Below are 25715 nucleotides of genomic sequence, written 5' to 3' on the forward strand. Positions count from 1 at the left end.
TAAAACTTCACATTTCAACCTTGTCTCTGCTTGTGTCTGGGATGCGTCTTGCAATACACAAACAAGCGGCCTCTTCTGCGCACGAAGAAACAATCTTTGCAGCGTCTCTTCAAGGCAGACTTTGTTTTCATTCCATTGGAGGGTTGGATGCAGGGAAGATGCTGACATTGTCCCAACAGGGACGGTCCGCACGCAGCAGGCTGAATGCGGCTGACTATAGCCGATGACGCAGCATGAGGCATCGCTCTGAGGCTGTACAAATATCGGTAGGGCGCAATCGCAGGTAGATAGTTCCAGGTTAACCGATTCATCTGGGTCACCTGGCGAGTCAAAGAGGCGGCCAGGTGTTTTAAGAGGTGAGATGCCATTTGGCCCAGGCCTAAAACAACAAAACAAGTTAGGTTTCCATATTTAAATGCAGTAAACGCTTAAATGTAGAAAACATGAGGCACTATCAAACACAATCACAAGGAAATACTGTACCTTAAAGTCGCTCCTCGAAAGTTTAAGCATGAACAGAAGCCTCAGAATTTGGGTTTTGATCGCCACAACAATCGCGTTGCAGGTCAGCTCGGGAGTATATAGCTACTTCCGGTTTAGAACTAAACAATAATTTTACCCTGGGTTTTGTCTCGCAGACAGATTATTCGCCAATTCGTCGTTCAGACAAAACTTATATAATATTTGTAGTTATAAATAAACACGAAAAGAAACAGGTATTGACACATACGTCACATGGTATCAAATGCATGGATTTGCGTGTCAATTTTAACCTTTTAAGGGTAATTCTGGGGTATAACTAGAAAAACACTGAGCATCATGGGAAGGCAACTCGCTGCAACAATGGCGGCTGCCGTGACCAGAGTGTTGCCCTTCAGTAAAAACGTAAAGGCGTTAGTTTCTCCTTTTAGACTTTGTGCTGTGCCTGTGCACCGTTACAGCGTGGAGGTCTCCAACACCGGCGAGGCCATCACACACACTGGACAGGTACGTTTACCGGATATTTGTGCTGTTTAATTTGTTAGCCTGGTCAGTTAGCATTCCGTGTTGACTACGCCACTGGCAGAGGTGGGTGGAGTACCCAAATATTGTACTCAAATAACAGTAGTATTCCTTCAAAAATAACGATACTCAAGTAAAAGTTAAAAGTAGTCATAAAAAAAAGTACAAATATTGGCTGAAAAGAATGCTCAAGCAATTAGTAGCTTCTTGAACATGAAGTCTGGTTTTATTTTTAACATTGTGATCGCTGAATAATTAGAAACTTGTACTTTTTAGCCTCAATTTTTTTTTTTTTGTAAATGTTGTCATTGCCACATTAAAATAAAACAGCTAAACTTTGATATGGTTTCTAACCAGTCTCTGACATTACATAGTCAATTAGTAATTGTAACGGATTACTAGCCACCTCTGACCACTGGTTATCAAATGACAATGTCTCCCTCTAAATTTGTGCAAAAAAAGATTTATGTTTTTTTTTTTTTGTCGTGTTAATAAATGTGCTACGGAAGGGAAATTGTCAATTTATACATTTCAGTTACTTCTTGTGCAGGTGTTTGATGCAGAAGACCCAAGGAGGGCCAGATTCGTTGGCAGACAGAAGGAGGTAAGATTACTCTTCTAGCAATTGACAATTGCAAACATACGGATATTTCTGTAATGCAACAACACAGTAATGCATCCTTTTCATGGTAAAAACAAACGGCATATTGAATTGCTTTTGCGTGTGACCAGTATAAAAATCAGGCAGAATGAGATTGTTATAGTAGTCAAACGACATTTCATCACATTTTGAAATGAAAATAATGCCCACAAATCAAATTACATTGATCTAAAGTCCAATGCTTTTCAATGAGCCGAGAGCTTCCTTTTGTTGAGTTGACTGCCATTTTGACTTGACGTAAACTCTGAATAAATTACTTAAAATATGCATTGCAATGTTTTTATGACTGAGTATTTAGAAAGTCTTGGTGCACTTGTATTTTTATTAGGATACACGTTTCACTGAAGATTTCCACATTGAAATGTCACAGACTTCAGACAAACTTCCAATGGTAGATTTGAATGACAGAGTTGTGTTTATTAGGTCAATCAGAACTGGGCCATCAAATTGGTGGCTGAGGAGCGCGTGACTGACGTGGAGGCTCACGTGGTGTCCTGTGATGGCGGCGGAGGAGCACTCGGCCACCCCAAAGTCTACATCAACCTGGTAAGAATTTTCCAAGTGAAATTGGGAACAAATAAAGAGGATGCCTTTTGCATTGTGATTCCATCTTGTTGGTCTTTGCCTTTGTGGAAATGTTTCACTGTGAGCATCACACCTGTGGGCTCTTAGAATTTTCTGATTAAAATACACAACTTTTTATTCCTGGCCCAAGAAGACATTTTGTTTTGAAAATAGCAGCAGATGAAAAATCTTTTTGTGTGCAAAGGTGAGTATTCATGCCAGAGATTCTGGTCCTGTTTTGTTCCATTCAGGTCACTGGGATTGGAAAAACACTTTTGAACTTACAAGATACACTAAGTTTCTTTCACCTGTTTAGCTAGCTAAACAACTATCAACAATATTCTAGTTGTGCGGCTTTATATACAGTATTATGAAGTGTAATAATTAAAAAAACAAAACAAGAAACGCAGCTCTGCAATAAATGTGTAAACAGACCAACATCCTAATTATGGTTTTGGGTCTCTTTGCAGGATAAAGATACGAAAGTGGGCACATGTGGCTACTGTGGATTACAGTTCAAGCAGAAGCATCATCACTGAATTAGCACCAGTCTCTGTATAACTTGCAAAATTAATTAATAAATTATAATCTACACACCCAACAGTGTGTCTGTTTTCTCTCCAAGTGTGGCAGTATGGAAAGCCGTTTAGCATGTATTCAATGTCCTTGACCTTCAGTTTATACTACTTTCTTTCCAGTAAGCTCACTTGTTGAATGCGTTATTAATTATAATATATATAGAACTCTAGCGCTATATGCAAGAATTACCTTTCTAAAGAATGAAGCCAAGTGGTGAAAAATGGTGCTATAGTTAACATTTCTTTCATATTTCTGAGACCAATGCAGTTACCATAGTTGACCACCAGGTGTCAGCATTGTCCATGTGTTTCTAAGTGGAGCGTTGTACACAACGAAACAAAATGTGATCCAGATTTTTAAAAATTATTGTCTTGTGTGTGACCACGTGACTAATGAGTAAATAAAGCCAAAGCTTTATTTCCAGCCTTTATTGAGCCAAGGCACTCATTTTACATTAAAAGAATTTTACGGGACACAAAGGAAGAAAACAAATGGCACAGTATTAATGCTGAAATAATGTTTTAATTTACTCATAAAATTATTCTGGTCGTAATTTATTTATATCTATTTTTTTTTTAACTAGACTTGTATTTGAACTCAAAATAGCTCTGTTCTTGAAGTATGATAACCAAGTCAATTATGAATATGTTTTTATTTTCAACCACTAAAAATGTTGTGGTATCAGACATAGCCATACATAGTTTTAACACTGATTTATTGAAATGGAAGTCAGTGTTGGAGTTATTTAACAACAGTTGATTTATTTAGTGTTAAACCAACTCTGCAGAGAGTTAAAGTCAGCTAAGTAACTCTGGCGCTGTGTAAAACGGTTAACTATTTAGACCGTGTTAATTCGACACTAAAGTGTGATGCTACACAAACCTGGAAATATGTTGAAATTGACTATGCTTTTTACGAATTATTTTGTGATTTTTCTTGAGTTGCAGTGTTAAAGTGATTTCTCCCTTTCGGGTTTTGAACTTGCCCTGCCAGCAATCTGCACTGCTCCGTTCAAACTGCAGGACATCAGGGGCGGGAGATGAGACACAGCAGTGCGGAACAATGCATGTTTGAAGAAGATCATATATATATTTCATCAGGCTTATTCTCCACAGACCTCTGCATGCCAAATTGGCCCACACTTGCACTCCAGACAGCACTAGTCTGCTCTGTCCCCAGTGATGCAGCCGGTGGAACTGCATTTTCCACACCATAGAGCTCAGGTTGGGGGGGGGGGTTTAGAGTAGTCGAGCTGATATAATTGGCCCCGGTGACTTGTGGAAGTGAGGCTTGTGCTTGTAAGTTAACCTCATCTGCAGTCAGACTGCTGTGGATGAGTGAAGGGCGCATTGTTAAAAACCAAGCAGGGAAGCCGGGTCCGTGTCAGAGTTGACTGGTTGGTGTAGTCAAGAGGTGGCGCTTGGTTGCGTCGTAGGCAACGCCAAGGGCAAAATCTTCCGATGAAACTGAGCATATGAATCGCGCTGAGTGAAATAGCACTTCCTTTCCAGCGAGGTTTTCACTTTTTAATTATTGAGTCTTCCTAAACGAAGCCCACAGCGTAGCTCACAATCTGTCAAGTAATCCGGTGACGTGGGCCTCGGTCACAGGTGGGGATCATCATTTCAATTCAACGCACATCATGAGGACCCTGCACTAATAGAGGAGACCGAGGCTGTTATATTTAAAGCCTCCTCGGTAGATCATGAACTAAAATGCCAGCCAGTTCCTTAACAAAAACAATCCCTCACTCTGTGCAAAACATCCTCCTCATCGCTGTAATTGCCCCATTAAAATATTTCTCCGTGAAGATGTGTCATTTTACAAAACCCCCTCGGCTCATTATGAAGCTGCCTGCAGCCAATTATCTGAACCTCCCTGTCTGGTGACCAAAAAAAAAAAAAAGTGAGGTCTTTAGGCAGATCTAGGAGCAGCCCGTCCTCCTCATATCTGCGCTCATCGTACAAGGCGGCAAAACAAAAAACTGACCTTTGGTCATTGTCTCGGGGCGACTCGGCTGAGCTCCACTTTGGAGTCAGGTGACAGAGCGTCTGACCTTTTAAGCGTGGAAATAATGACTTGTTCTAGTGCCAGGAGCTCGGAGGGCTACAGCGGGGTGCAAGACACTTCTGGCGACATGTGACAGTTTTTGGAGGAGGGAGTTTGCACTCGGCACTTTGATAGTCCCGGAAAACCAAAGTGTGTGTGTGACAAGACACAAGAGACGCCGAGCCCGTGTGTATGTATGCCAGCGCATGCATGTGTAGGAGGGAAGTGAGCGTCTGACAGAAGGTGTGGACAGGAGTCATTTGAACTTGCCAATATTTTGCAGTGCTGAAATGATGCGAGTAAGAAACTGGGTCATAGCATAGAGGCAACAGAGGAAACTGGACTGGCATGTGACCTGATTTTTTTATTTATTTATTTTTATTTTTTATTTTTTTTGCGACGAAGCCCTCATCGTGGACCTTGAGTATTACAAATCACTTTGCAAGTGGTTCAAGTTTTCAGAGAATTATGATTACGCTTCACTCCTTTCTGTCCCATAAGCACCAGGAATGCAACAATAACCAAATATCGCAATGTTATGAATATCACAATAATTATCATGATGTTGTGGGGACATTTGCAAGATAAAAAAAAAAAAAACTTGCTTTACTGTATAAAAACTCTTGATATTGTTTAAAAAAAACAAATAAAAGCTCATTTTGGAGGGAAAAAACAATATTGTGTTTTTTGTATATAACAGTAGTGACAAGGAAATAGGCTTGACATGTCATTGTCAAGTGCTCCTATTGGCTCAGTGGCGCAAAGCATTATGGTCTATGTAGTTCACAAGGCTGCATTACTTAGATGACGGGGGTAATAACAGGATGTAACGATTAGGGGAATAATGTGATATTAAAACGGCCAAAATATTGTCGTCGTCGTCATGTTCACAATATTTAAAAGGAACACATCTGTTAAAAAAAAAAGTCAGGTTAATTTCCATTTGTACAGTTCTAGCACCCTCTAGTGGCTAGTTTATTAGTGCAATTTAATTTTCATTAGGGATGTTTTGGCCTTCGATGATTAAAATCTACTCTAATTGTCAGATGAAGGGGAACCTAATTTGCTTGTGAAGCGATCAATGTGTGCTTGCATTAGCAAGTAAGTGCCTCAATATTGTTTTTAGAGATTGTAGGTGGTTTATATGCATTCCTGTTCTGTACAAAAGCACAATATTTTTTTTGTATGAGCTCTTTTTTTAGCAATGCTTGGTCACCTGGCGTGTGACCTCGGAACATTTTTTATTTATTTGTTTTTTTTGTACGAGAATAAAGCCCTCTATTCACTCTATTTTACAATACAGTATTACTTTATTCATTTAAAAACTTAGGGAAAAAATGCTGTTTTGAGGGGGTTGAAGCAAAATAATGGCATTTCCAATCATTTTATTTAGAAAATAATAAAAACTAAAAGGCAACAATACAGTTCAAACCAATGCTTCATAAAATTTTTTGTGGGGGGAAAAAAACCAAACAGAAGTAATTTTCATTTGCCTGTGTGCCATTCCCGACCTAATCCACAGAGGAGCGGTGGTGTGAGACAGACAAGTAAACAGCGGCTCCAACATTCCCCGAGCCGAACAGCAACTCGCTGTGTCTTAATCACATTTGATGGCCCAGGGAGCAAGAAAGGCTTCGTGTCAGGCCGACTGCTGAGTGTCTCGCTTGTGTTTCCACAGCAGACCGAGAGAGGCGAGGTGACGGATGCCAAGAGGATGGAGAAGGGAAAGCGGAAAGAGGAGAGAGGAGCCACGGAGGATTCCTGGAGGAAGTGTGAAAGGTCAGTGCAGCAAATCACAACGTGAGAAGGATGAGAACGATCTCAAGGAAATGAAAATCAACCTTGCATCCCTGGCGAATAGTTTGCATCCTCAAAATGAGGTTAGGCCCAATATTGACTTTCTTGGCTTTTTATTTCAAAATGTGCATACTGTAAAGCACACAAGTTGGAATTGTTGACATACTCACCTCAGCTCAACATTATATATATATATATATATAAATATATATATATATTGTTGATTAGGGGTGTAAAAATTACTGCGTTCATTTTGAATTAACTTTACGTTCCTTTAGCGCCACTAATTTTTTAAGCGTGCAATTAATGACCTGTAGTGACACGTCCACGTCAAAATTTAGTAATAATAAATATTTTTGCGGGAGACTGGGGTCAAGTTGTTTTCCAATTTAAAAAAAAAATGTGCATAATTTCACAAGTTACTTCATGTTAAAGATGAGATCGCTCTTAATATGAAAAGAAAAATGCACTGAGATGTCACCAACAACTTACAAATGCAATTATGCCATCTAGTGGCAAAAAAAATGACCCCAACACAAATCAATATCACGCTCATTTTTTACAGTACTCAATTTTATGAATTATTGAGAAATTACTGTATTAATGACTAAAAGATGCAGCCATATTTCTATTTAACATTTTTCCATTTTTATGTTAAAATGTACAAAAAATATTTCATTGTACATTTGTAAAAGATAAAAATTGTGATTAATCGGGAGTTAACTATTGATGTCATGCGAATAATTACAATAAAAAAATAATAATCGCCTGACACCCCTAATTTTGATCAAAATAACTGAAAAGGGCACTCTTCTTGTATTTTCGCTCGGTGTTGTCATATTGCTTTTTAATGCCCTTAAGTAAAGAGTGAAAAAACACTCCTATCCTCCAGAGGAAAGTTCGGCCTCCAACAGTAAGAGAGCGAAGGCAAGTGTGCACTCATAGCTCTTAACCCCACTCACAAGAGGGTCAGCCTCTTATCTGCCTGCCATGTGATATCCTTCATGACTCCGCTTCTTCCTTTCGAGTCTTCTTTTCGATTGCATCCTTCTGCTTATTATGCGCTGAGTGAACGAGGTGCAAGAAAAAGCGCACCATTTGCGTCTCGCACTTAACGAGACTTCCTGTCGGCGAGTTGAGGGAAGAAAACTTTACAAAAATAAGAAGTCAGATGTCATTATTTATCATCTTGAGTCTTATTTATTTATGAAGCAGAAAGAGAATGAAATTCTCGGATGAATTCATCCTGAATTATTTAATGTAAAATGGTTAATTCCATACAAAGCCTGGGAAGATCCCTCCTCTGTTCTGATAAATACTTTATCACTGCTCCTAAATCGAAAACAGGAGAACAATGGTGGGGGGGTACTGTTTCTTGTTGTGCTGTGTTTAAAAAAAAAAACACGAGTTTAAGTGCTTTGAGTGCTAAACTTGACAGTTTTATTTTTCCCCCCGAACTACATTACGATACACCATTTAATGCCTATGCTGCCATCCATATTTACATTGTTTATTTCCATCATGTCTAATTGTTTGCCGTGCACAGTCACCGGAGCGGATAACGCGTACCGCCGACGAGCGCTCGCTTAAAATGACTTAAGTTTTATGAGGCGTTTTAGTGGCAGAACCTTGTCTGCAATTCCCAGGATGCCAAAGTCAAAAGATGCCTAATGAAAGGGGACGCATGGCTGATTGCAGCTATATCTGGAGCTCGGCTGGAAGTGGCATCGATTTAACAATTTAGCAGCACCCTCCTCTGTGTGTTTCCATTAGTCACGGCTGAATACAACCCACTTCCCCCATTTCACTCCCTTCAACCACACACACAACGCGCACACGCACGTGCCTGGCCGCCGAGGTTTAGACCGCATTGTTTTAGAGAATTTAGGGAATGATACTTGAAACTGATGTAAGTGTACAGAGGACTAAACTCAACCTTTGGCTCTTGTTGCTTAGTTTGTGTGTGTGAAAGTACAATAATGTATATTTTGCGTATGTGAGAGCTGTAAATTGGGTCAATTGGCATCTCAGTTGCTCGAATCGGTTAATAAAGTTGTTGACTGACTGATAAAATCGCTAACACTGATCACATCAGAAAATGGATGGATGGATGGATTTGAATTAGAATGCCTATCAAATGACGCAAGTAACTTTCATCCATCCTTGAATTGAATTCAATGGCTCAATTTGAATGAGAGGAACTTCGTGGAATTGAATTCAATGCAAAACAGAGAAACTCATTCTCAACAAATATTAGTGAGAGTGAGGCAGTTTATGTCACGAGTGTGCAAAAAAAAAAAAAAATGTTTGGGCAGCCATTTTAAAGTATTCAATAAGGCAAGGTGTTCTGAGAAATGTAGTGCTACTCTCCCATCATATTGAACACAGTTTTTACAGTTTTAATTATCTATTTTATCTGAGTCTGCTTCTAATGTTATTTTACAATAACTACGTATTGTCTACATAGTCCTTCCAACAATATGAAATTCATGTTGCAAATTGTTTTATAGACTTGTAAGTTTGCATTATGAATGTCATTGGATTTCAATTCTGCTTCCCGTTTGCTACCTCAATTCAAATAGATTTGTTGCCAGCAAGTTGCAAAAACTTTCCATCACTTATCCATAGGATTGCTGCAAAATTATTTGTTCAGATGCTTTAACTGCACTGTGTAATATGTAATATGTAATATGTAATGCATCTGTTTCTCATTAATAAGACATTTTGAGCTCAGTCTAAATATTGTGTCATAAGGCAACAAACAGTAGTGTTATTGTCAACAAACATGTTGATGATGTTTTAAAAAGATGTTGGAACTTCCAGGACAAAAAAAAATTAAAAAAAATCTCCGGGTCATGTTGTTTTAAGTGTAAATCTGTCAAATATTCAGTTGCAGTGTTTTAATAATCTCATGGCATTTCTCTTCTTGTCATAGTAATTTAAATGATCAACAATATGGACAAATGATAGACTCGCTCATTTCTGTCGTATGCTCAAGGATCCTTTGGGATATTGAGATGCCTCAGGAATTTTTGTGAACATTAGCGGTGATACACAACAACATGTGGATTTTGTGAAGACTCACTTGGTCACAACACCAAAATATAAACTTTACACAAGTCCAGCAGCCTTTGGAAACGTCGTCATCATTGGGTTGACTACGACAAAGACGTCGTTGATCTTCCAAGTTGGAAATGTTGCCCTTGCGTTCTGCTGCTCGCGGCTGCGTCATTCAAACCTTTCCACGCCGCAGACGCTTTTGACTGCTGGAACGGCGCGCCGTGGAAAACGCCGTCCACCCACTCCCTGAGCGTGTCCACCGGCGATTCCTGCTTCCTGTCCGCTTTGGGTAGCGCCATGTTTGACGGAAAGCCGGGAGAGGACGAGCTGCTGGACAGCGTGCAGGGCGGATAGTCCGGATCCGAGCCGGGATCCAGTGACACGGCAGTGTGAGCAATGGACCAGATTTTGGGTTTGTTGTCTGAATCGTGCACATCTGCCATTGAATAGAAAGTGTTCTGCTCTTGAACCGTTGTGACTTTAAAGTCTGGTGACAATCTGTCGGAGCTGTGCAGCGGCTCTAGGTTGTACGTCAGGTGACTTTGTGGAACGTTTGTATCGACTTCATTGTCCTCACGTATAAACCGCGGCTTCGGTTCACAGTCGGACACGTCAGACTCCAGAAGGTCGAAGTCTTCGAGATCGCTCTGCAGGTCGGCAGACTGTTGATCTAAGAAGCGGGGATGAGAGTAAAGTTTTAAAAAGGCAGCTGGTTTCAAATGCAAATCACATTTCGGATACCTCACCTGGATGGTCTTTGTCTCCTTTGAGTGACTTCTCTGCTTCGTCACTGTCTTCATCGCGGCCTCTGTCATCGGAACTTTTGCAAGCTCGCGGTGACCACGTCACCTTGTTCTCCTTCTTCAGCCTCCTGCGGGCATTGGCAAACCACGTGGACACCTGCACAAATACAGAATTGAGTGATATCGCACACGTTTGTCACCTTTACAGCTTGAGAACAAAAACTTCAGTTTTACTTTGGGGGGAAAAATGACAGAACCGGTAACATAGTACAACATCAATCCGCCTGCTTTTTTTTTTTTTTTTTTTTTAAACAAAAGTATGAAATAAACACCAATCACTGGTAAATAAACAGCAATCAGGGGGGAAAAAATGCATTTGTAATAAACTTTAAAGCAAAATTCAAATAAATCTGATTAATCGATAAAATAATAAACAAATATTGGACAGTGACAGCACTATTTCTGAGGCTCAGGAAGGAAGTTGCGCCAAACTATGAATATTGTTTTGTGCACGCTCACTTGTGTGAGGGTCATCCTGGTGATGATCGCCAGCATGATCTTCTCTCCTTTGGTCGGGTACGGGTTCTTCTGGTGCTCCTGCAGCCAGGCCTTCAGGGTGCCGGTGGTTTCCCGGGTTGCGTTTTTACGCCGTGACGCTCCTTCTGAGGCCGAGTAACTGCAACAGTTGAAAGAATCACTTTAGTACGGCACACGTATCGCTTCAAACAAAATGTGAAATAAGTTTGTTTTGCTTTTTTTTTTTGCACCTTCTTAGTTTTACACCTTACATATTATTGTTTTGAATTGACAAAAACAATCAATAGTAATAATTTTAAGTAAAATGCATACTTACCCGTATCTGTCATAAGAATAAGGGCCAAATGTGTAGTCATAAGGATAGCAGCCAGCCGTCTGAGAGGTCCCCATGTGCACAGATGCAGCTACACCTTTAGGCTGCAATGGTCCCTGCAATTACAGTTGATAAATATTCAGCATCACAGCTCCCTCCTTCTTTATGATCACCGGCTTATATCTTAAAATAAAAAGTCAACGTGTAACTGACTCTGGAGTAGAGAGGTGTGGCGTCGCCAGCGCAGGTGTTGTAGTAAGCTTGGCGTTTTGGGTACGGGCTGCAAACACCAGAGGTGCTGCCAGAGGTGAGCTGGTGGTCCGGATCCAGACAGCCAGCTAAGGGACTGGTGGTCATCAGGAACTTGAGAAACAATTGCATTAACATGATTGTTTATTGCAGTCAGCAGTTTAAAAAAAAAATAAGAATCAAGATGAACACTGTACCTGTGGTGGAGTGGAATAAGAGTATCCCAGCTGAGAGTAAGCCATGGCTGAATTAGGATCAAAGCATGGGAAAGCCTTCAAAAAGCTTTTGTAAAAAAATAAAAAATAAAAAAATAAAAAAATTCTACTTCTCACACTTGTTAAAACCTACATCGACATTCAGATAAATGTATTCATTAAATAAAATACAAAATAGTTCCATCTAGCACCTAACCCAAAGTTGGTCGCCGGCTTTTACGCACAGCACACAGACATTTACGCACCACTTTCATTTTCCAAACGGCGAGAATGCGAGTTAAAAAAAAAAAAAAAAAAAAAAAAAAGTCATCTCCCTCGGTGCCCTGCAGCTGCTCGGCTCTCTCGCAACTGTCTCAGCCTCGAGTGCGTCCCCGCTGCAATCACAAGATCCACAGCGCGAGCGCGCGCGCGCAAGTCGCAGATCAAACCAAGAAGCCCCATCCGCGCGTCGCGCGTCCAGTTTTAAAGGCGCGCCTCTGTGACGTCACTCCGGATTCTGCGCGCGTCGTCCGGGGCTCACGCGAGGAGGAAGACGCCGGCTTAATTAATTCTCTTTATTTCAGCCCTTATTCAAGAATCAGGAAGCACGCAGGCTATAGCCCAGGGCGTAATTAGAAAGTCATCAATTCCCTTTACCAAAATAAAAACACACATTGCTTTGGACTCGAGCGGGGGAACGTGACGCCTTGACAGCACATTGACACAATATGATTGATGACTACAACCTGGTATTAGCATAATCGTTTTGCCCCTGTAGTTGAGATAACTTGTCACCATGGAGAAATCTCCCTGTCATCAACGCATTCAAGACTGGGGGGTGCTCAAGTCCCCCATGTAAGCAAATTAATCAAAAGAATAAACAGCCGGCATTCCCTTGAGTAAGCACATTTACCAAGTGAATGACTTGTCATGTTTTTAATAATAAAGCCTTAAACATTAGGAGCCATTTTAGAGCAAATTCACACTTGACCGCTTCTTACTCAATGGTGTAATATTCACTTTGTCATAATTTCAGATATAGATTGCCCCCCAGCCCCCGAGGTAAAATAAATTGCCCAAAGAAACTGTTTGTGTAGTTTTATTACACATGACTCAGCATCTATAGGGCAGTGGTTTTTAACCTGGTTGGAGGTACTGAACCCCACCATGTGCATTCACAGAAACCCTTCTTTATTGAAATGGAAATTGGGACCAAAAAAAAAATCAAGACATAGGCCTGGTCATCTTATCTGACTTGACTCCCATCACTCAACTCAATTCTACACAGTAAATTTGACTATTTAGATTGTGACCAAATAGACTCAGTTTTAGAGTAATATTTACACTTGGAAGAGAGTCAAATAAAATTGAAAAACTAATAATAAAAGTTACTCAAGGGTTGAGGAATGAACTCGGAGCCTTCAACTTGTGAGACAGCGGTTCTAGTCCCTGAGTCACTCAGCACCTGCTGTGTGTTAGTATATCCCTCGTGTCAGCTGGAATCTTCGTAATTCCAAAAGGAGACCAAAAACATCATTTTCTCTTGGAGATAAGCAAACAGTAGGAGGGGCTTAGCTCACATGGTAGTGTGGCAGTCTCCAAGCTGAAGGTCGTGAGTTGGTTCTCAACCCTTGAGTGACTTTTTTTTTCAATTATTTATTTTACTCTCTTCTGAGTGTAAATATTACCCTAAAACTGAGTCTATTTGGTCCCACTCCAAATAGTCACTCTACAGAATTTAATTATAGAACACTTTAAAACTAGCACCCAGGGGAAAACGAGAGACAGAGGCCCTAGAATTGAACCCTGTGGAACACCATACCGTTTTTTTTTTTGTTTTTGTTTTTTTTTGTTCCCTCGACATACTATGAAGGGATTACATTCATAAACATATCACTCGAATTATGGTCAAGTGGGGCATATCATCCTGAATCAAATGAGTCAGGTGTGTGTCTTGACCTCTGCCCAACCCCTGATCGAGCTGATCGAACCCAGGTTCATAACCAATGATCTCGGAGAACACCTCAGACAAACTCCAAAAGTATTGAATGTGCAAAGGATGCAGAAAAAAAAAATGTCAAAAAGTAGTCCGGAGCGAGGGAATGCGAAGGGGTAAAAGGCCAAAATATTCCCAGTGCAACCAGAGTAATGCAGGAACAACAAGAAAGCATCCTGGGCCCCACCGGAGGAAGGGGAGGGGGCGAGGCTCGCTGCATCTGTGTACCTTCTCTTGATTGACATTCCATTTGTCCCGTGAAAGGTGCTCATATAGCGAACACGGACTAACTGTCGACACGCTCATCTGTGCTCAAAGCTGGGAAATGAAGTTATCTCCACGCGCCACCGTCGCCCGCCTTTGCACAAAAACAGATGCCACTCAAAGACAATGGCAATTTGTTTAGTCAGTGACAATGAACACGAGTGCTCGGATTTAGTAGGGAAAGTTGCGAGTCTCCTCGTCTTCTTATACACAAAGACTATTCAAAGGATCCGTTTTATTTATCCCTATTTGAATATTCAATGAGCTACTTTAGAAATTTATGGAATTCCTCCAGTAAGTATATACATATTTCTGAGGCCCCGGCGCTCGTTAGACCGTGATTATATCTTTCTGATGGTGCTCCCCTCACATCAATCATTCATTTAAAAATGCTCCATGGACGGAGAAAACGGCATTCTTATTTTACCCTGCGCGCATCCCGCTCCAGCTATTATGCAGGAGGTGGGACAATGGGGTTAATGATAGAAGCATGTTAATGTGAGAGGGGGGGCGCCGTGCGTGTTGTTTGCGAGAGAGGCCCAAACAACTCCAATCACAAGTTCCTTCAATCACAAAGCGCCGCATTTGAATATTTTCCACCTTCAAGTCGGAGATCTATGCAATTTTAATCGCTGTTTAACATGTAGATGCTTTTTGAGCCTTTGTCTCCTTTTTAGCTTTCGTACCTTGGAAATAAATCTCAGTGGGTGGGCCAGGAGAGCAAAGATGTGAGAGAGCAAAACAAATTAAAATTATGCAACTTTTTTTTTCTTCAAAATTCAGTGGAAGGCCAAGTAGTTTGTGTTTTTTTTTTCATCATTATAAAACTGATCAACAGAAGGCTCCTTATGTTTCAGTATTTCGGTGATGTCACTAACTATGAGTTACCAGCACCAAAAGAACTGTAGTACAATTGTTCAGTTAAAATCAAGCTTTGTTCTTGGAAATCTTTATTTCTGACTGTCACACAGATATGTGCATATATTCGCCACTATGAATTTTGAGTCCATTTTTTAGCGAATTGATTGAAAGAGGGAAGAAGCAATTGGAATGTCTGCTAGTTTTAGCGTGCAAGGTTTGAGTGCGCCTACCTGATGGAAGGAGATGGAAGAGGTTGTGACCCGGATGTGGAGGGTCTGAGAGGATTTGGCTTGTTCGTCTTGGTTCTTGCAGTGTGCAAATCCTCAAGAGTGTGTATGGGGTTACTGATGCTTCTTTGGCAGTCTTAACTGTCCATGGCAGTGATTTTTTTTTTCTACCAACATTATATCGTCATTGTAGGGCGAAAATCTTGGTCTGGTCAATTTCATATTTTATCACAAACTGATACTATTGGTCAGTCTAAAGTGTTTAATAAAATGGCTTGGTAGTAAATCTGTTAACTCTCTTGGATACTTCAACTGAGAAGTTTTGTATAACTCGACCCCTTTTTGATTTTGTGGGAGCCTTGTGGCCTTACGTCACCTCAAGATTGAAATACTTTTTTTTTTTTTTTTTTTTTTTAAGACATCAATGAGTGAGAATATTGAGTACGCCTCAAGTCCATAGCCAGAAAGGTCTTTTCAGAGTTGTATTGAAATCCATGAAATTCAGTCCTACAAATATGAAAAACATTCCTAATAGTGCTTTCCAGTGTCCTTTTGACCCTTCCATCCACTGCTATCATGGCAGACGTTGTGTCGCCGCGACACAGTCACACGTTTTGCTCTTTGCTGCTTCAACTAAGAGTTGTAATGGGGTCTGCTTGGGGGCTTTTGTCACTTGACCGAACACATGATGTTGTTTCTGTGTTGGAAGAAACAATTTAGCGAATTTTCCTGTCATGGAAGCCCTAAGCCACACTTTGACGGATTCTTGGCGTCCCTGTGGGTTGTTACCATTACCCTCAATTTCACGACAGCACTTGGCAAATTAGCGAGCTTTACAGGACCTAGAAAGCGGGGATGGTTTGTTTAAGTGGCCAAGCAGTGCTCAAATAAAAAATGCACTCCTTGCCTGTGGCCAGCACGCTATGCTTAATCAGCTGATTGAAAACTTGAATCAATTTTCCCTATAGTTTCTTCTATTAAATTATTCACAAGGTTAGGTTCATCCCAGGGTTATTTTAGTTTTGGAATTTCCATTTTAGTTAGTTTTTATTTCATTTTGAGTTTTGTTTTTGGGTGGTTCTATTTTAAAAAAAAATACTTAGTTTTTGTTTCATTATTAGTTTTTATTTTTATGTGTATTACTTTGCGCAATATTTAATAAACACCATGGTAAAATGAAAAAGTAACACATTTCTTACCTAGAGTTACATTTCGGCTAAGTTAAATGAAAAAGCAGGCGAGTTGGGCCATTGGAGCCAAAGTCAAGCGGGCAAATTTGTCGCCTAGGAGCGACGTCACCTGAAGGTGCTTTTCTATTGGCTGCTGCTAGATAACATCACTTATGTGTGACACACTTTCAAACGTCCTTATTCTGGTTAATATCGAAATTAATATACTTAAAATCACATTTAAAATCATTGACAAAGGTTCATGTAATAAATTAATTACCAAAGACGAAAACTGACATTTTCGCTATAATTATAGTTTTAGTTGTTTTGTAAACATAAAATTGAGCTTCAGTTAATTTTCGTTTTTAGAAAGTATTTTTTTTATTTTAACAAAATAGTTATAGGATTTTTTTTTTTAACAAAGCATTTTTGTTTTTATTTCGATAAAGAATTTGTTCTTTGGAATTTAAGTTTTAGTTTTTTTGTTAGTTTTTATTAGCTAAAATAAACTGAAAAAAAAAATCCAACTTAATTGTAATGTGTTTTTGGAATTGACTGCATATAGCATATAGGGAGCAGGTGCTGTAAAGGAACAGACAAACCATTGGTCACTGACTAAAGCTTCCTGGTGTTAAAAAGCAAAGCCGACCTGATGCGGGCCACAAAAACACGGCTGCCAACACGCTGCGACCGCCGATATCTACCACCTTTCTGCATTTCTTCCCTGACGGGATGGGATCCTCATGGAAGCGGTGCAGCTGCTGAACTCTTGGGCGGGATCCTATAAATGCCCCGGCTTTCCTCATCAATGATGTAGCATATGGGAACAGAGACAAGGTAACCCTCTTAGCCGCTGCGCAGTGAGTTAGTGCGCGTACGTGTGAGAAAGACGAGAAGTGAGACGGACAGAGGCAGAAAGGGAGGTTTAGGCTACAGGCAGCTCTTAAGAGTGCATACAGTTTGCGTTGAGCCCCGTGAGGACGGTCGGATTCCTCGCCATCACTTCCACTTCATTACTTCTGGAGCGGACATACATTATTCAGACCTTTAAGCCGCAGTCCACGGGGACCAATACAGCCATTAACAAACACTTAAATCAGCCGATGAGCTATTAGAACTTTTGTTTGAGCTCATTTTGATATTCAGTCTCTATCCAGCCATTTTCCCTCCACTGTATTTCTTTTAGTTTCTTTTTCACCTTTAATGTACCTGTGTGTATGTCAATGTATGTTTTGTGCTAGTGAATTGTCAACCAAGATAACATTTAGCGTTAGCTGAAGTAATAACACAACTGGATTGACTATAGCGGTTAAAGTTATTATAAATAGTTCCTAGTGAGAATTTATTGTATATTTGATTTTCAGCAAAATTGTACTGGCCTGCTTTCTAATCTTGTAAATCTGGTCACCCTGCTTTAATGGTTGAACACAAATCCTGTTTTGGAGTCTCACTTTCACTTCAGTCTAACTTGACATTTAATTGGCAAGATTCTGCAAAATATTTTGTCGAGTTTCAAGTCCTAGTAAAGTTTATTAAGAGATTTGTTTCCAATTACATGTTCAAAGACTGTGAACTATTTCTTTGTTTTTTTTTTGTAAGTCCAGTCCAAATGTCTGTAGGTTGCCCCTACAGAACAACTTATGTGCATTTGTTCATAATCAGCAGTTCAACAACAGCAATGTGCAGCTAGCTAGCTAGCTAGCTGGCTATACATCCAACCTGAAAATACATCTTCCCGTTGGATTAAAAATAGTATCCATCTTTCCAGGTCGTATAAATGCTATTTGATTAGCAATTGAGCAGCCTTACTTTATGTTTATGAATCTTAGCAGTGTTGTTAACACTCTTCATTGTGCTGTTTTATATACATATTTACAAGATATATTTACTGTACAGTACTTTGCAAATTGAATGCAGCATGAGTGTGGTATGGTGGCACTCACTGACATGCTTTTTTTTTTTTTTGCTTTGGATGAGTAGTTGTACTTGGAGCTCAAGTGCCACCTTGTGGTAGCTTGCGATAACACAACATTACTCTGTGTGCGCACGTGTGTGTGTTAGCCTCAGGCAGCAGTGGGCTCAACTTGCGGCTGTTATTGACCGTGGGGGGGTGAAAAGGTCACGCTTAATTTTGTGAAGCGCTAAACAGTGGGCCCACTTGTCTCCAAGCGCGGCTGACGTGGGTTGCGGATTTCGTGTCACACGTCTGAGAGGACCTCCCAGTGCTCGAGGCCACCAGAGGTGTTGAGTTTTGAAAGGGACAAAATCTCCCGACTATTACAACACGTCTGCCTTCTCCAGTGATCATCTGTTTGTCACATTTCCCACTTGACACCGCTGAGTGTCACATCCCCCCTGATTCCACATCTCCCACGAGCCCGGTGCTGTGCGCCGTGCCTGATCATGTGCCATCAAACGCTACCCCCGCAAAGTATTAATCCACAGCAAATGCTGCAAAAACCCAAGCGACTGACAGGGTTGAATGTGATCGCAGTCGATTAAGTGGCTCTTTTTTTTTCCTGCGGAGTTGGCACTCTCCCGCGAGAGGAACCGGGCAAATCATTGCTTCAGATTGGCCCGGTGGGAACAAGGCGGCTAGTTTTCTGCGTCCACTCCAATCACATCAGTAATGGAGGGGCGGGTAAGCATCTGTGACAGTGGGAAACCAGATCTCCGCTTCCCACCCGCCCCCTGTCTGCATGCGGGTGTGTGCCTCGTAGATAAACAGTTGGCAGGTTGGCCCGTACTCCTGTGCGTGTGCAGGAAAACGCACACACACATCCAGAGTCATGCGAGTCCTCATTCATCTGCCCAAGTCATTTAGGCTAATAGAGCTTAATGGAGTATATTAACCCCTGTCTATCTAACACACACACTGATTTGTGTGTGTGCGTGTGCATGGCTGTAACTGAGCGGCAGAGAGAAATTGACGGTGTGTGCCTTTCATGTGTAATTACGCTGCGGATTTATGTGCCCTTCAGTTATCACTAGTGAAGACTGTAAACTTTCATGTTGCCCTCTGGACAACACAAAAAAACAACCGTATTTCATGTCATTTACATGATACAGCACTGGTGTCCAACTCGAGGCCTGGGGGCCAGATCTAGACAGCCACATTATTATAAGTGGCCCATTAACGCAGATAGTGTTTTATTATTCGAAATGGATTTGTTCTTTTCATTTTGGCTTGAAATATGAAGGAAAATTAGCATTTTATTTCTTCACTTTTCCTAGTTTTTTAAGTATAACAAAATGTCTTAGGCAATTCTGCAGAGTTCTGTGATTCATTTTGCTGCTGGCAACATGTTCACCAATGAAGATTAGCAAGCACCCCAATACACAGATGAGCTTGGATGTTGTCGATCAGAGGTGTCCAAACTATTGAAAATGAAAATGACATTTGACTTGGCCTACGAAGCTGTCAAAAAAAAATTTGGAGGTGGGCAGAGTTACGGGCCCCACACACGGGAAGCGACGTCGCTCGCTCTCCATTCATTTTCTATGGAAGCAAGGCGACAAGGCGAAAATCGCCGTCCCCCCTCCCTCCCCCTCGGTGACACGCGACATTCGTGTGTGTGAAAAATTGCGCCCGTACAGGTAGACGTGCACGCGTAGATCCGCGACACAATACTAGAAAGTTGAAGCATGTTCGACTTTTGTCACGTCGCCGCGGCTTCGACCAATCGCCGAAGGTTTCTTTGATGAGCCAATGAACGCAGGGCATGCTCGACAGTGCGGTACACGGCAAAATGGAGGATCTCAATTTAGCAGTGTCTGTCAAGACGCTATCGATGACCTCTGCACGATCGGTGACGCGCATGCGCAGTAGATCGGCCATCTTGGATCGCCAACTACGGGAACCACACTAGAACAAATACCTTTATATACGTGCACGATAGTGCGCGTTCGTAAAAACACGATACAACATGAAAAAAAAAAAAAAGATTATTGATGCATTTTAAAGTAAGTAATTTTTAATCCTACACTAAAGATAAAAATTCAATTGGGTGCGGTTGAATTTTTAAAACTTCCCTACCCTTTCTTATTCATCTCTCAAGTATGCTGAAAAAAAGTGCTACAAGAATCCTCACCCCCCTCTGGACTCCCCAAGAAGTACGCAAAACTATGTTGCTTCATACATGCAGTAGATGAACATTGTTCCCAACCGGCTGAAAGGAGCCAACGGTCCGAAAACTAAAGCGCAAACCCTCCCCTTCTCCCAATGCGCTTCTTGCCTCAGATTACGGCCTTGAATGAATGGATAGACATCCACAGAAGAAGACTTATCACTCCCTCTCTTTCATAGTATTTGCTGTGTGTATTTCCCCTGTATATTAGGCATTGACGATTTGTCTGCAAGCAACTCGCAGCTGCAAGCTAACAAAAAAAGCTCAGGCTAAGAAGCATCAGCCTGTAAACTTGCTGCATTGTGGAGCTTGTTGAATTACCCATGAGTTGTGATACTTTGTCTTTGTGCTAAACGCTTAATTCCACTAATCCCCACGGAGGAACAGTGAATGGCGCAAATTCCCTATGATATCTCGTCGAGGCTAAACATTTGCTCACTTATGTATACACATGAATACACTGGGTACAGAAATGATTCTTTTGACGACTTTTTGACAGATTTAACCCGGCGCCCTGCTTATCCTGCAATGACGTGTTGGGATTCATTGCGCCGGGGAGGCGCATTTACATTTGAAATTGCAGCTACATTAAGCGTGATTCTTTTTCAGTGGCAGTTTTGTATTGGAAAATTGTACTTGCTTGCATGTGAATGTCGAAATGTATGAATAGGCGTGTACCAATACCATATTTTGTATGGAGCCGATAGGCTACTTATTATATTTAAAGGAACCGGTACTTGCAACCGGGCCATTTTACGATCAGGAAATATAAATTAAAAGAATTGAAAATTGCCATTAACTCCCAGCCATTTTTACTGAAGCAACCCCCCTTCGCTCCTGGTTGTTTTACTGGATTTTGACTCATTTTGCAAGGCACACAGAAAATTGTGTTCTCTTGCTATAAAAACTTGAAACCTACCAAAAGAAAGATTAGAGTCTCTTCTTTCATCAGAAAATAAAGTACATTTATTTCTGTTTCCGTTTTGCAGCGATTAACATTAGAATATATCTAAGTTTCATCATTATTCACAAACCTGTTTAAAACACAGAGGAAGAGAGCTTGTTGCAACATGGCCATGGTTGATCTCTTACACTCTGCTGCCACCTGCTGGCCGGTTTTAGTAATACCTACTATTGCTTTAAGCGTTTGTCTTCAGTTCAGAGGCTGCATCAAAGCGTCCTGTATGCTCTAGCATAAAAAACATAAAAATGTATAAATACATTTTTGGGACCATGGCAATATTTAAAATAGAATGTTTTTATATGTTTTGGGGAGGAAATGAGTTAATTTCATACCCTCTTAAGGAAAGGTGCTATAATAGGATACATTGGTCTTTCTTTAAAGGTACAGTGTGTAATATTTAGTTCCATTCTAGTGGTAACTCAACTAATAGAATGCAACAATTTTGAAGCACGTGAACTACGGTGGCTCAGACAGACCACACTTTGCAAGCCTACCACCAATTAGTACCAATCATTATTTGGAGCAAGTGAGCCAGCGAGCAACGCCGGCAAACAGCAGTTAGTATGAACGACGAGCAAGAGTGGCTAGCAAGAACTCACTGGAGTGGCTAGCAGGAGAAGCTAGCAAAAACTAGAAAGAACAAAGCAGAGGCAGCCGACTAAGCGAAGGGAAGCTTAGCGACGGTCAACCCATTGGGTTATAACTACATTCGCGAAATTGTTTTCTCCTTCGGGTATCTGTATCAGTGACTATACTCGAGTTGAGTACTCGTACTGGGAATGGTGTGAAAAAGTGTGATCGAACATCCCTAATAAAATAGCCACTATATTAACTGCTATGTTTATTATCTCTTCTCCAGAACCTTTTGACATTGTTGAGCTTTTCTTCTCCTGACCCCTGGAGGTCAACCTCTGTAAAACCTATTTGGCAATCAAACATGAGTCCCTCCCAACCCCCTTTCTTAGCCCGCTTTCTCCTCCTTTGTGGCTCCTCATTCCCCACCCCTGCCCGTGCCTTTCTGCGGGGCTGGCCCTCACAGCGGGGGCTATACAGCCCTAACTTGTCTACATTTACCCCCTGGGTTGGATGACCAATGAGACCATTGCACCGGGAGTCCCTCCTTTTACCCCCGCGCCTTTCTCCCAGAGTCAGCTCATGCTCTCTGTTTTCACGACCTCCGACCCCAGGCCATGGCAACAGTGGCAGGAATGTCAGGAGGGATTGGCAGGATAAAGAAGGCAGCCCCTCTCTCCTGCACAAGCGGATTTGGGACACTTTGAGGGGCCAACAATGGCGGATTTGGGCTTGATTGGATCACAGATGAGCTGATGACTGTCAAAAGAGCACGTCGTCTTTACATAAGCCTGATTATCTCCTCGGCGGAGAAGAGAGGGGAAAAAGTGCTGGGGGCATACCGGGGAGCTCACTCCCATGCCGAGCGCCTCGAAAGGGGATCGAGCATCACACGAGGGCTCGTCCGCAGGGCCCGCATCGCTCTCATCCGCTGGGGTCCTTTAACAAATCTATTCAGGCGACTATGGGGGCCCTCATCCATGTGGCTGAGGGTGGGAGAGTGAGGCGCACGGAGGCCATCTTTGTTCGGTCCATGACCATCCCATCAGCGCAGGGAGAAAGGAAACGAGAGCGAGAGGGAGATGCTGACAGAAAAGAGCAGTGGGACAGGAGAATCAAAGACAAATCCCTTCTATAATCTGCCTCTTTAATAGGGATTAGAATTCACCAAAGAGCCTATATACGAATACTAAAGCGCCAATGAAGACTTTATTCACACTGAGAGTTTGAGGGGCTCGCGCAAGCCCCGAAAACTCCGCAGAGGACGCTTGCATCCCAGCACGACGGCAACCGATTCTTCTCGCTTCGAGTTCTTCCCAGCATGCACCAGTTCTGAAAAGTTTGGGCGCGGGTTGGACGACAAACAACTGCCATGTAGTGTGAACTTGAGGAAGTTTCGAGCAGCTCCAGCCAGGAAATGCTAATCAAATATTGGATCTGCTCACTTTTCTTTTTGTTTTTTATTGTGCCTCCTTTCATAGCGCAACGTGTTTTTGGACACGCGGTGTAAGCGATGAAAGGCCCATTTGATGTCATTTTCAGCGCCATCATGCAACCGCTCACTGATATCCAAGTTTGAAAGAATAACATATTGTTTGGGTTCTTGGAAGGACAGTCGCTCGAGCTGGCTGGTATGAAGTGCAGAAAAAGAAAAAAAGGGAGGCGCGTATGAGAGAGAGAGAGAGAGGGAAAGAGAGAGGCTAATATTCTCCTCAGCGGTGCCGATGGCAGTCTGTCAGATTTGGCAGAGGAAGTGAAAATGGCCTCAAGTGTCTGGCTGCCTTCCATGTTGTTCTAACATCAATGGCAGCTCTCACTGCACCATCTCTCTGTTGCTCTCCACAGCTAGGGTGTGCTGTTTATTAGCACTCGTGTTCTGATCCAATCTCTCATTGTGCATGGACCGATCGGATCTATAAAACCAACATAAATGGCGACCGCTTTACATGCTCCTAAAGTCTTGTTTGGTGTTTGCTTATAGAGAAGAAGCAGGCTTTCATTTAGACTAATGAATGCTCATCATATAATTAAAATGTTACATTTTGAAAATATAATATATTTTGGAAATGTGGACTGATCTAATGATACCCCACTGCAAAATAATGAATAAATAGAGTAGTAATGACGCCAATTTTAAATGTAGAAATGACAAACAAAAAAAACAAAAATCGGCTGTGTCATGTGGTTCACTCCACAATTTTGTAATAATCACCAATAAACATACTGTTTGTTAAATTTAGTACACTAAATCTATATATGACAACAAAATTAAAATATGTATTAAAAAATGAAATACAATCAAACAGAATGAAGCACCCTGTTTAAATATTTTTAAATCCATTAAAGTACTTTTCAATACAATTTAATATTTGAGAACTGCATGTTTTTAAAAATGTATTTAAATGCAATTTTTATTTACATTTTATCAGCAATGCGTTTGAATTGAATCATTATGTAAATAGTTCTTTTTCTGATACAATATGTTGAGGATACCGTTTAGGTATTTTGCAGTCTGGAAGTAGAAATGACAAAAAATGCCATTCATTTCATGCAATTTTAAGGCAAAATGCTATAATATGATATATGTATAGCTCTTTAAATTATCTGTCATTTTTTTTGTTGAATATTTTATACATCAAAATTACTACTATACCTCAAAAGTTAAGCACAAATACCGGTATCGGTCTGGAAAAAAAAAAAAAAAAGAAAAAAAAAGTGGTATTGATGAACATCCCTCCTATGTCAGCTCAGTATATTAATGCACAAACTGCATATTGCTACAGCGGCTTACAATAACTGAATATACTTTTATGAATTAAATCACCACCTCGTTTTTGATCAATTAGACATGGATATGATGGAGAGCAAAGTATTTTTTGAGGTGGGACTTGGCATAAAAAAAATCGGGGTGGGGGAATGAGAACCATTTTTAAAGACCAGTCAAAACAATCTTGAAGTACTATCATAGTTAAGTAGATGCTCTTATCCTTACTATAAATAAATGTAGCATCAATAAGATTTTGATGGGAACATTAAGTACTGCACATTTTTGTCTTTACAGTTTTATAGATCACATTTTTGCTCTTGACAAGACTATATTCATGTATGTTTGATCTATACCATAAAGCTATGAAATTAGTTCCTGGCAGCCGTAGCAAACGTCTGCATTATTTGAAGCTGATGCGCACGAAAGACAGCGTGGAGCCCAACCTAAAGTGTTCTTGGCACAACTTTCGACGCGGATCATTTGATACAATTGTCCAAAGATGGAATGAGACAGATCCAAAGGAACAACAAAGCAGTCTTAATGTAAAAGGCGACGCGCGCAATCTGAACATTTGAGTAGATGAAATGCACACGCGTTTATGATGTTTGATCCCTGACTGGTGTTGTCTGCTGCTTGTAAAGGCAACGATTGTATTGTTACGTATTACAAAGATCCATAAAATTGGATTGACATCAGTGTCAATTCAAAAGTCTTAAGTTCGATCTTGTGTGAGAGTGAGAGGTCAACACATCCATGAATCTCATCGTGAGTGTGGTCATGATGTGTCCTCAAAGATGTAGAGCATGGTGTCACCAAGCGTGGGCACCACATAGATCCCAAGGGCCACATGAGTAGCCCACGGGCCTGTTCTAAAAATAGCGCATCGGTGATCCGACAATTGTGATTTCCCAGGAATCTTGAAGTAGTTATCCTTTGTATGGAATGTACAATATCATGCCCAAATAAACTAAACTAAGCAAACAAACAAAAAACATCAACACTGGCTGATATTTATTATG

General features: G+C 41.0%; 2 protein-coding genes across 2 annotated transcripts; one reads left to right on the forward strand and one right to left on the reverse strand.

Moving 5' to 3' along the window:
• The first annotated feature begins 654 nt into the window (after positions 1-654).
• On the forward strand, positions 655-2828 carry ndufs6 (NADH:ubiquinone oxidoreductase subunit S6). The gene is made up of 4 exons (XM_077506925.1): positions 655-987; positions 1553-1606; positions 2087-2209; positions 2698-2828. Exons 1-4 carry the CDS (start codon positions 820-822, stop codon positions 2764-2766), a joined length of 414 nt encoding a protein of 137 aa, XP_077363051.1. The 5' UTR covers positions 655-819; the 3' UTR covers positions 2767-2828.
• A 6515-nt stretch (positions 2829-9343) lies between these two features.
• irx4b (iroquois homeobox 4b) lies at positions 9344-12189 on the reverse strand. The gene is made up of 6 exons (XM_077507302.1): positions 11752-12189; positions 11519-11668; positions 11309-11421; positions 10975-11131; positions 10459-10612; positions 9344-10382 (listed from the first exon to the last, which is right to left on the reverse strand). Exons 1-6 carry the CDS (start codon positions 11794-11796, stop codon positions 9811-9813), a joined length of 1191 nt encoding a protein of 396 aa, XP_077363428.1. The 5' UTR covers positions 11797-12189; the 3' UTR covers positions 9344-9810.
• Between the last annotated feature and the right edge of the window lie 13526 nt (positions 12190-25715).

This window comes from Festucalex cinctus, chromosome 19 (genome assembly GCF_051991245.1).
Source record: "Festucalex cinctus isolate MCC-2025b chromosome 19, RoL_Fcin_1.0, whole genome shotgun sequence".
NCBI lineage: Eukaryota > Metazoa > Chordata > Actinopteri > Syngnathiformes > Syngnathidae > Festucalex > Festucalex cinctus.

Bases quoted from the DNA above. Each gene is read 5' to 3' on its own strand.
- ndufs6 (XM_077506925.1), top strand. From the start codon at position 820: ATGGGAAGGCAACTCGCTGCAACAATGGCGGCTGCCGTGACCAGAGTG. The intron at 988-1,552 runs GTACGTTTACCG...CTTCTTGTGCAG, and splicing joins CCATCACACACACTGGACAG to GTGTTTGATGCAGAAGACCC. The intron at 2,210-2,697 runs GTAAGAATTTTC...GTCTCTTTGCAG, and splicing joins CCAAAGTCTACATCAACCTG to GATAAAGATACGAAAGTGGG.
- irx4b (XM_077507302.1), bottom strand. From the start codon at position 11,796: ATGGCTTACTCTCAGCTGGGATACTCTTATTCCACTCCACCACAG. The intron at 11,422-11,518 runs GTCAGTTACACG...CTGTAATTGCAG, and splicing joins CCACACCTCTCTACTCCAGA to GGACCATTGCAGCCTAAAGG. The intron at 11,132-11,308 runs GTAAGTATGCAT...CAACTGTTGCAG, and splicing joins TATTCTTATGACAGATACGG to TTACTCGGCCTCAGAAGGAG.